At 46.3% G+C, this 10,770-nt stretch overlaps 3 protein-coding genes across 4 annotated transcripts in view; all 3 read left to right on the top strand.

Moving 5' to 3' along the window:
* The window catches only part of jtb (jumping translocation breakpoint), a 4,783-nt gene extending 772 nt beyond the window's left edge, over positions 1-4,011 (top strand). The window contains exons 2-6 of one of the 2 annotated variants that reach the window (XM_048620468.1): positions 464-706; positions 1,168-1,208; positions 2,041-2,126; positions 2,268-2,347; positions 2,517-4,011. In XM_048620468.1, the coding sequence (XP_048476425.1) occupies positions 510-706; positions 1,168-1,208; positions 2,041-2,126; positions 2,268-2,347; positions 2,517-2,673 (561 nt within the window). In that variant the 5' untranslated portion in view covers positions 464-509 and the 3' untranslated portion in view covers positions 2,674-4,011. Of the gene's footprint in view, positions 1-460; positions 707-1,167; positions 1,209-2,040; positions 2,127-2,267; positions 2,348-2,516 lie in introns of both variants that reach the window. The other variant, XM_048620467.1, reaches the window with a different exon arrangement.
* Positions 4,012-5,101: 1,090 nt separating this feature from the next.
* LOC125487893 (prostate-associated microseminoprotein-like) lies at positions 5,102-9,616 on the top strand. Its single transcript, XM_048620470.1, has 3 exons — positions 5,102-8,505; positions 8,620-8,728; positions 9,087-9,616. The coding sequence occupies exons 1-3, from the start codon at positions 8,400-8,402 to the stop codon at positions 9,274-9,276; spliced, it is 405 nt and encodes a 134-aa protein (XP_048476427.1). The 5' UTR covers positions 5,102-8,399; the 3' UTR covers positions 9,277-9,616.
* Positions 9,617-10,155: 539 nt separating this feature from the next.
* The window catches only part of LOC109924995 (leucine-rich repeat and immunoglobulin-like domain-containing nogo receptor-interacting protein 3), a 3,192-nt gene continuing 2,577 nt past the window's right edge, over positions 10,156-10,770 (top strand). Inside the window, exon 1 of the mRNA XM_020524976.2 lies at positions 10,156-10,261. The gene's annotated coding sequence lies outside the window, so the exon portion shown is untranslated. The remainder of the gene's footprint in view (positions 10,262-10,770) is intronic.

Genomic DNA, 10,770 nt, shown 5'->3' with positions numbered 1-10,770 from the left:
GGGGGGAGAGGTGTCCCCGGGGAATGGGGGGGTGTGTGTGTGTGTGTGTGGGGGAGAGGTGTCCCCGGGGAATGGTGGGGTGGTGCTGTAGAGGGGAGATGCTCCTCAGATTTGAGCGGTGTGGGGGGGAAAGATGTCCTCAGGGATTGGGGAGGGGGCGTGGTGGTATAGGAGCCCCTCAGGTTTGGGGGTTGTGGGGGGAGAGGTGTCCCTGAGGAATTGGGAGGGCAGGTGTAGGGGGGTGGTGCCCCTCAGGTTTGGGGGAGTGTAGGGGAGGAGAGGTGTCCCCAGAGATTGGGGGGGGGGGGGTTGCGGTTGTGTAGGTGCCCCTCAGGTTTGGGGGTGTTTGGAGAAGATTTGGTCCTGAGGATGAGGATTGGGAACAGTGGGTTGTTCGATGTTTGCTGGGTGGGTGGGTGGAGATTCCTGTCATCGTTACCCGCACTCTGTTGTTATTTAGCAGAAACCTGCTCCACAGCTCGGAACAATCACAAGGATTCTCCATACAGATGCCTGACGAGATGGAGAGTCCTCAGGCTGTTGTAGGCTGTATCATTTGCTGCTCTCGAATCATGTCGTTGAATTCTGAATCACAGGAGGCCCGGGTTCCAATCAGCAGCTGCAGTCATGGCCAGGCTTTGAGCCACACAAACCCTAGTCGGTCATTTCTACTCATTCTGTTCTATCTCTTCATGTTGAATATCCGGTGAGTTACAAATCAAACCCCCTATTAAATGTTCACTGACTTACAAGTCAAACTCTGGGAGAGTAACAGCCTGCTAATGATCCATATATTAGACAGAGGGAGGACTTTCTTCCACACAGAGGGTGGTGCATATATGGAACGAGCTGCCAGAGGAAGTGGTAGAGGTGAGTAAAGTTACAACATTTGGAAGATATTTGGACAGGTACATGGATAGGAAATATTTAAAGGGATATGAGCCAAATGTAGACAAAGGGACTAAATTAGTTTGGGAAACCTGGTTGGCAATGGCACGTTGCGTCAAAGGATCTGTTTCTGTGCTGTATGACTCTTATAAATCAGCCAGGATCCTGCTTCTGATCACTGTCCAGTGACCCTGCCTACAGAAAAGGGAAATCAGCAGAGCTGGTATGAATGATGTGTAAAATACTGGCAGTCATGACCCTTGTGTTATTATCTTTCAGGTTCAGTGAATCCCTGACATCACATGGAGGAAAAGATTCAGGTACCTTCCTACTTTGTTCAAAATCAACAATTGGCATTTTGTTAGAACCTTACTGGGTAAGAACATTCCTGGTGCTTCACACGAACATTATAAGATGCATGTAAGGAAGTAACTGGGACAAGTAATTAAGAGCTCAGCTTTAAAAGGTATCCTCAGTATTTGGAAGGAGAAAGGCATTTGAAGAGAATTCCAGAATCAAAGCAGATGTTTCAGAACCCAAGAATCAATCCCTCACAGCGTAAACCCTCCCTCACAGCGTGGTGTGTGGGGTCTCAAAGCATCTGGATTCAGCAGTGACTCAAGCAGGCAGATCACCACCACCTTCTAAAGGGGCAATTAGGGATGGGCAATAAATGCTTGTGCCAGCCAGCGTCACCCACATTCCAAGAATAGATTAACAAAAAACTTCAATAACTCTGCCTCCATTGTCCTCTGAGTAGAACATTTCAGACATTAACTTCACTGCCTTTTCTGCTGGACAGGGACAGTGTAGAGGGAGCTTCACTCTGTATGTACCCCTGTGCTGTCCCTGTCCTGGGAATGTTTAATGGGGACAGTGTAGAGGGTGCTTTACTGTGTATCTCGCGCTGTGCTGTCCCTGTCCTTAGGAGCATTTGATGGGAACAGTGTAGAGGGGATTATTACTTCCAGTTTAGAAGAGTAGAAGGACCTTTACTCTGTATCAAACCCCTTGCTAAACCTGTACTGGGAGTGTTTGATGGGAGATAGCGTAGAGGGGAGCTTTACTTTCAGTTTACAAGAGTGGAGGAAGCTTTACTCTGTGCCGAGCCCTGTGCTGTCCCTGTAGTTCCATCTTGCTATCTCTTCACAGTGAGCACCATTTCAGATGCCCCGTGTTGGCAGGTTGAGCAGTTCCTGGTGGCAGAGAGCTGTAAGGAGTGCACACGTTTTGAGGTGGTAAGTGTCCTGTAAGGCCACAGCTGGAAGTTTGGGGTTAGGAGGGGGGGTTGGGGCCCTGTTGGGCAGGTGGGGGGACATGGCGGAATGAGACAGCTGAGCGATTTGATTCTCACAGCCTGACTTCTGTGTTGTTTATAGAAAACCCGAGAAGCCTGCAGCAGAACAGGATTTGTGGAAAAGGTCAATTGCTCAGAGTCCCAGCGAGAGGAATATAAAAGGTAGAAATTTCTGGGTTCTTTGTTCATGGGGATGATGTGGATTGCCGTGTCTGGAATGGAGGTGGGGTGGATGGTAATATTCAGTTGCACATTTGTCGTGTGGACCGTTTGCAACTCTGACCTGTCCCATTGAGCCTGTTTCAGAATGCTGTACTGTGTGCCCCTGCAGCTGCCGCTCCACACTGATGGAGGAGACTCTATTCTGGAGATTCGAAGGGACCATGTTCACACTATCTGTCATCTTCGCTGTACTGGTCATTCACCGTCAGAGAGCACTAGACAGACTGGCCTCTGAAAAGGTCCGAAGACAAATCGAATCAATTTGACGTGTTTGCTGTCTCATGTCAAACACTCTGACAGACTGTGGATGCAACTGAATACAAACAGGAAAGAACAGAGTGGAGGACTAGAACCAGTACTATCTAGCATTCTGTGTAGACCTGCCTCCGATCCAGTGCATTCCGACCAATTCAATCCAATCATCTGTTCAGTCCACGATCAAAATACACGACAATTATTGCCTCAGCCACCCTTGTGTGGCTCCATTAGAAATGATTCCATGGTTAAGGTGATTTGTGTGTGTGTGTGTGTGTGCGCGTGTTTGTTAAACATGGCCTTCTGTAACAAAGTTGATGGTTTAGGGTGTAATTCACCAGCACACACCCTGAACCTGTGATTACTGATCCCAAGAAGTGATTCTCTCAAACCAGGGAAAATAACCTGCTGCACAGAACATAAAGAGGCTGAAATCAAATGTCACTCTCAGGCTGTGTAGACTGCGGGGTCACACTGACAACTATTTAGGGCTGAAGTAGCAGAGGGGAGCTTTACCTTCAGTTTAAAATAGAGAGAACATTCCTCTATCTAACCCCATGCTGTCCCTGTCCTGGGACTGTTTGATGGGGACATTGTGGACAAAACTTTACTCCATATCAAACCCTGTGCTGTAGAGAGAGCTTCACTGTGTATCTAGCCCTGTGCTGTCACGGTCCTGTTAAGGTTTGATGGGGACAGTGTCAGGGGGACCTTTACTGTTGTCGCTAACTCTGTGCTGTGAGTGAAAATGGGAACAGTGTAGAGTTGCTGTCATGTAGCCAGTTTCCACTATGTTTAGTTCCTTGTTACTAATGTTACTATCTGGCCTCAGTGATGCTTGGAGCTCTTTTGTTTCAGTTTATTTCAGAGACAGGATGACATCTCTGCTTACAAAAGCTGAGTAAACACTCTGCTTAAACAGTGATAGCAGTCTCTGGTTTACCTTCCAGAGGTGGTGGGTACCTGCTGAGGAAAGCATTTCTGACTTTTTTGGGTGGAGCTGAGAAACAGCAATGAGACGCAAATATCAGTGTAAGCTGTTTGTGGGAACACCAAACTGTAATGCTAGAAATTTGTTGGGCACATTATAAACTAAAATATTTGAGGGGCAATACAGTACAAGTGGGTGACTTTAATTTGTATACGATTGGATTCACCGAATCAGCCCTAAGTGCAGAGGATGAATTCCTGGGGTGTGTATGAGATGGAGCTGGACGTTGAAGACCCAACTAAGAATTGAGCTGTCTTGGATTTAGTGTCGTGTGATAGGAAAGGGGTTAATTAACCATCTTGATGTAAAAAGACTCTTTGGGAAATAGTGACCATAATAAACGTTTATATGAAGTTTCGATAAGATATAGTTCATTCTGAAACAAGGGTATTGAATCTGTTCAAACAAATGGAGCGCTATGAGAAACAAATTGGTTACCATGGATTGGGAGAATACCTGAAGAGCTTTAACAGGTAGTGGCTAATGTCTGAAGTGATACTGGAAGGTCTAGAACATTCCTCTAAGGCAAAATGGATGTAAGAAAAAAAAAGTTGAAGATTACATGAGATCAAGGGGCTTAGATAAATGCTAGAACAGAGTTATAGAGCTGTACAGCACACAGACAGACCCTTCAATCTAATTCATCCACGTGGACCAGATATCCTAAATTAATCTTGTCCCATTTGCTAGCATTTGGCCCATATCCCTCTAAACTCTTCCTATTCATATACCCATCCAGATGCCTTTTAAACATTGTAATTGTACCAGCCTCCACCACTTCCTCTGGCAGGGGCTGAATTCTCAGTGACTATTTTGCCTGTTCTCACAAAAGGGGTGTTACTAGCAGTTAAAGAAATGGGTGGAATGTTCAATAAAATAAACAGGGAAGTACTGGAGAGCAGGCCTAAAAGGTGGATAACTCATGAGGATTAAAAAAATTGTATCCTACGGAATTAAAGGAAGCCAAGGAGGATAATAGCAGATGCCCCGAGAATCATTTTGCAATTCTCACTGGATGCAGGTGAGATACCAGAGGATGGGGGGGTCTGTGAATGTTTTGCCACTATTTGCAAAGGATGCAGGGGATGGGTCAAATCAATATTGGTTGGTCACTCCAATCTCAGTGCTGAGCAAATTATTACAATCATTTCTGAAGATAAACTGTCACTTAGAAAGGCATGGATTAAATCAGGACCTATCACCATCCCACCTACCTTCCCCAGCCCCACCCCTCCCCTCTATTTATTTTCAGAACTCCCTTCCCCCTCCCCCTCCCCCTCCCCCTCCCCCATTTCTGAAGAAGGGTCCTGACCCGAAACATCAGCTTTCCTGCTCTTCTGATGCTCCCTGGCCTGCTGTGTTCCTCCAGCTGCACACTGTGTTATCTCTGACTCCAGCATCGGCAGTTCTTATTATCTGAGGGAGTTAAAGCAGGATCACATGCTTTATTAAGGGACGGTCATGTCTTACTGAGTTTAATTAAAGTTATCAAGGAAGTATCAAGTTAGACCAATGAGGAAAGCGCAGCAGATGTCGTCTACATGGACTTTAGTAAGGCATTTGATAAAAAAGTCTCACAGCACACTAGTCAGAAAGGTTAAAGCCCATGGGCAACGTGGCGGAGTTGGCTCAATGACAGGAAACAACAGACAATGCTTGATGGATATGTATGAGAGTGGAAAGCAGTTTCCAGTGTTCTACAGGGCTTCAAGGTATGACTAGGAAATTTGTAGGGAAAATTTGGCCAGGTAGTTGATGAAAAGACTGACTATTGACTGCAGTAAGATATCAGTGGTGTCTGGTTGAGTAGGTGGAAAAGTGACAAATGGAAAACGAAGAAAGCAATGGGATACATAATAAATACCAGGGGTACGTGGTATTGAGAGGGATAAGGGAAGTCGGAACAAGTGCATGTCCACAGCTCCCTGATGGTGGCAGAGCAGGTGGACAAGGCAAACATATGAGCTGCTTTCCTTCAAAGGGCAAGGTATTACAGCAGTGATGTAACTGTATGAGACACTAGGTCACGGGTGGAGATTTGTGGACAATTCTGGTCCCCACATTACAGGAAGGATTTACACAGGGGATTTACAAACTTGTTACCAAGCTGTAAGAGAAGAGTCATTAAGCTAGGATTGTTTTCCTCCAGAACACAAGCGTCTTAGGGATGACTCACTTGAGGAGTTCAAATTAATGAGGGGCTTGGATAGACTGGATGGGAAAGATGTATCTAGCCTAGCAGAGAGGTCTGTAACCAGAGGCACAGATTTAAAGTGTTTGGGAGGAAGGTCAAAGGGAACAGGAGGAAAAACTATTTCACCCAGTGGGCAGTGGAGACAGAAACCCTCATTTTGGAAAAAGTTAGATTGTCCCCTGAACTACTGAAGGCTGCAGACGTGCTGGAAGTGGGATTAGAACTGGCAGCTAGTTTAAGCCAGTGTGATGGGCTGAACAGCCATTTTCTATTCTTATGGTTTGAGAAACATGTTGGAAATTTTTGAGGACATTACATGTAGCATAGACCAAGGAGAACCAGTGAATGTGGTGTATTTGGATTTTGGAAGGTTGTAAATGAGGTCCTTCACAGGTGGTTAGTAAATAAATTAGACTGTGTGGCATGGGGGGAGATATACGAGTATGGATTGATAGGCAGAAACAGAGCAGGAATAAACAGTGTCCCCAGCCACTTGGGAAATGTGCTGATTCTCAAACCCCACTACTTCCAGTAGGCACTGCAAAATGTAATGGCTGAAAGTACACACAGTCCCCAATTTATGTGTCTGCAGAAATCAGGATAACAAAAGAAACTCTGACCAAGCTCCCATACTTAACAAAAACTACTGTTTATTACAAATAAATAAATTCTATCCACAGGTAAGCGAAGCTGTGCACCATCAAGATACAACTTCTACTCATTGAAACTTTATCTGCCCTTTTAAAACCCCTATACACACACAACAAAAAAGTGCTATGGTAGAGGAGGGGAAAAAACTGGGAACACAATTTAAAGGGTTAGGTATGGAGACATTCCTTTGCTTACCCAGACCTTGTTTTCCAATCTTCATGATCTTTAACTTCATAGCAGGCACAGCGCATTTGGTACATGAAATACAAAGTCTCTCAGCTACTGATTAAGGGCTTCTGGTGGGAAAAAATAACTGGCTTTCTTCAGGAACTTTTACCACAGAATGATGGAGACACTCAGAACCTACTCCTCCAGCAGTCCTGGGACTTCTCGCCCTATATTGTCAACAGTCAAAGTGTTCCCCTGCCCAGAAGCCAAAGTGCTGTTATCGCACTGGCATCTCACATTGGCACAGACCAATCAGTAACTTGCTGCTGGCTGAATCTCACTCTGCACATACATACCACCGGTGGTGAGGTGTCTTATCTCTCCTCTCCCACTGCTTGAACAAAGCAGCAGTACAAAGACAACTCTCAATGAGCTCCAGTAACTTGTTTTCAGAGGTGCAGCCACTCCTTAGTTTTAAAAACAATCCTTCTCCTATTTTATTCACAAAGAATCTGAAAAGTCTTCACAAATGCATCATTCTCAGGGTAGCAGGTTGTTACTGGCCAGGTACAAGGATCAGTGCTAGGTCCACACTTTTCTGAGGGGTGATCTCACTCAAGCACAACATCCTCTCAGGGTACGACATGGATTAGAGGGAGATCAGACGTCGCTCCTGGCTGATGACAGGAAAAGGGGACAGGCCAGTTCACACTGAGCTGATGAATTTCTTCACATTTAAGCAGGTTAATCGATGAAATTCTCTGCCCCGGGGGCTGTGGAACCTCAATGACTGAGCAGCTTCAAAACAAAATCAACAGGATTCTGGAAAGTAATGACATTAGGGAATATGGAGGTAATGCAAGAATACCATGCAGAGACGATCAGTCACAGTCTACAATGGCAGGGTAGGCTTAATGGCATACACCTATTCCTCTGAGCCATCTATCAGATGTTAAATCTAGACCCTGCCAGCCAGAGTAAAAGATGCCACATCCAGTGTCAAAGATGATGGGTCTTGTACCAGTATTTACCTTACGAACTTAGTAACTTGTCATCATCGGTAGCATGCACAGTAGATGCTGCAAGTATCAGATAAGAGGACCTGGTGTTCCGATGACAGGACTGAGGGGTCTCTATGTCACTCTGAGGCTCTGCTATCTACCATCACTGCTGTCACCTGCAGCCCTGTCACTTGCCAATAAATAAAAGGTCAGGAAGAACCTGGCCTTATCACCAAGACAGATGGTGTGAGCACACAGTCCATTATGATTCAACTCACAGCAAACACTTAGAAATGGGAGGGATAGAACAACGGGCCAGTATAAATAGAGGAGAGACAGGGACTGCACAGAATTAGTGGGGGAAGGACAGGACAAGACAGGAACAAGAGGGCAGCTGGAAAACAAATTTACCTCCCAGGACGCAGGAAATACTTGACAACTTAAAGTATCACAAATAGAAATTAGTGAAGGAGAGAGGGAGACAGCGAGTGTACTGTCTGTCACAAGACTAAGGTACAGTTGCAGATAGGGGTTGTGGGAAGGACAGGGGGTAGACAGGGTGAGGAACTGCGAGGATAACACAGACCAGTGACAACAGGATCGTGAAGAGGGTAAAGACAGAGAGATAGCGAGTGGAAGAGGCTGTGGGAAAGCCAACAGGTTGAGAGACGGGCAAGGGCACAGATAGGGTGATTTGGTACATACAGCCAGAAAGGTTGACTGATTTATGCAATGATGCTGCTGCTGCTGAAGTGTGCAGTGAAATTTTTGTGCCTAGCACTGGTTCTGTTTCCTCACGCCATACACACTGCTGGAGAATGCTTCTTCAATGGCAAAGGTGAAAGTAATCTCTATAAACCAGGGGTATTGGAATGGGGGATATGCTGCCAACAGGGCCGAGAAACAGCTTCGTTTTACATCAAACCGTATCTATCTCTCTCTCTCTATATAGCCACCTGCGAACACAAAGGTGTCAGCTTGGAGACTGGAGACACTTGGATTAATGAAGACTGTTACCAATGTATCTGCCTGAACCCCTTTGGAGTCGGCTGCTGTGACAAGTGAGTAGAAGCCAAAACAGCAGGAGAGTCTGATCGGGGGTGGGGAGAAGCGCGCATGTACAGGGAGCTTTCCTCTGTATCTAACCTCATGCTGTCCCCACCCTGGGAGAGTTTGATGGGGGGGGGGGGGTGGAAACAGTGTAGAAGGAGCTTTACTCTGTATCTAACCTCGTGCTGTCCCTGTCCTGGGAGTGTTTGATGGTGGGGGGGAGCAATGTAGAATGAGCTTTACTCTGCATCTAATCCTGTGCTGTCCCTGCCCTGGGAGTGTTTGATGGGGTATGTAACCTCACTGTACTTGTTGCAGTCTGTGGTGCGAGTTGTGGGATATGCTCTCACAATCTGTGTTCCCTTATAGAGTCTCTCAGCCCGTCGATTACCCTGACTGGTGCGAAGTCATTCAGCAACCTAACTCCTGTCTTCTAGCAGTTGTTATGAAGGCCAATCACAAGATCCCGTGCATCAGTAAACCCACCATGGGACGCCTCCGGCCTCAGAACGGATACAAGGAAGAGGAAAATCCATTCTTTGAGCAACTGAGGGCCTGACAGGAACCAGCCTCACCCTGCTCAGGCTCAGCCGGTGAACCATTCAGTATCCTGTTAATATCCTGGCTGTATTCCCACTCCCAGGGAATTCCCGATTTCACATTCAGCCACCAAATGGGATTATGAAAAGGGGAAGGGGGTTAGTGACCTGTGATCTGTGACAATCAAATCACCATCGAGGCCAATTTTGGTGACACAGAATGATACAGATTTAACAGTTAGATGGTTAATTTAATCACGTAGATTCCACCTATGTACAAAACACTCCTCTATGTTCAGGATCCCCACCTGTGGTTTGTTCCTTTTTGATGCAATAAAAAAAATCTGCAGAAATACCTTACTCTGTGTTTACACCATGTTGTACCTGTTCTGCGAGCGTCACGTGAGCTTTACTTTCAGTTTAAAAGAGTAGACTGTGCTTTACGTAGCCCCTGTGCTGTTCCTCCCCTGGAAATGTTTGATGGGGACAATGTAGAGTTTTCCAACCCCAGGCTATCCCTGTCCTGATATCGAAGGACATTTACTTCCCTTTTAAAAAAAAGAGTAGAGAGCGCTTTACTCTTTAGCTAACCCAGTGCAGACTCTTTCCTGGGAGTGTTTGATGGGGACAGTGTAGAGGAGCTTCATTCTGAATCTAAGCTCTCAATCTGCAGTGAACAGCTCTGGTAATCAATACGGGTGACACTTTCAAACCACAAGCAGCTGCTTTCACTTTCGACCAAACAAAGAAAGCGATAAGATGTTGAGTGTTTAAATATTCAGAAGGACAATGTTTGTGTTGCAACCTGATCATATGCTGGGTCTTGGAAAGTTAGTCACTGGCTGCAGTTGGTGTGCAACCTGTAACCAGATCCCACCAGGATAAATCCACACCAACAGAGCTGCTCCAACTGCCACTGCTACGCACCCAGTCCCGGAGTTACAGCTGCAACCCAGGACTGAAAAAAAAATCCACCACTTCCTCAGGGAGTACGATGTTAATGAGGTAACTGTCATTTTCAATCAGCAGCTTCAACATAAACAACTGGAGAGGAGGCAGTGGCAGAGCTCATCACTCTTATCCCTCAGCCCCAATACCTGATAAAACCGCAGTTTGTCCGGGTAGGGGGTACAAATGGAGTTTGGCAGGTGACCAGCAATTGGAAAACCCTACAGATTAACGGGCAAGTAGAGGTGTCTGTGGAGAAGGGGCACAATAGAGGGGGGGTAGAGTGGGTGCTGGTGGGACGAGGCTCCGGAGCAGCATAAGACATCAGGAGGGGGAGTGGCTGCCATGGCTAAGGGATCCTCGGGAACAAGAAAACGTCCAACTTCTCACCATAACTCCCCTCACCCCAGTGCCACCCTTGACTGTACTAGCCAGGAGCTGCTGGGCTCAGAAAGGTGGACTAGCAGCTACAGAAGAATTGACACCCAGCTCTGTCTTCACTTTCTCTTCAGCACCTGGAGCAGAAGGGAAAGAGGTGGTGGTGGGGTGGGGAGGGAAGGGGAGGG

The sequence above is a fragment of the Rhincodon typus genome, chromosome 46 (genome assembly GCF_021869965.1).
Source record: "Rhincodon typus isolate 14 chromosome 46, sRhiTyp1.1, whole genome shotgun sequence".
In the NCBI taxonomy this organism is placed as follows: domain Eukaryota; kingdom Metazoa; phylum Chordata; class Chondrichthyes; order Orectolobiformes; family Rhincodontidae; genus Rhincodon; species Rhincodon typus.
The sequence above is the reverse complement of the archived record's forward strand: the minus strand, read 5'-3'. Positions and strand labels throughout refer to the sequence as shown.

Bases quoted from the DNA above. Each gene is read 5' to 3' on its own strand.
- LOC125487893 (XM_048620470.1), top strand. From the start codon at position 8,400: ATGATGCTGCTGCTGCTGAAGTGTGCAGTGAAATTTTTGTGCCTAGCA. The intron at 8,506-8,619 runs GTGAAAGTAATC...CTCTCTATATAG, and splicing joins ATGCTTCTTCAATGGCAAAG to CCACCTGCGAACACAAAGGT. The intron at 8,729-9,086 runs GTGAGTAGAAGC...GTTCCCTTATAG, and splicing joins GGAGTCGGCTGCTGTGACAA to AGTCTCTCAGCCCGTCGATT.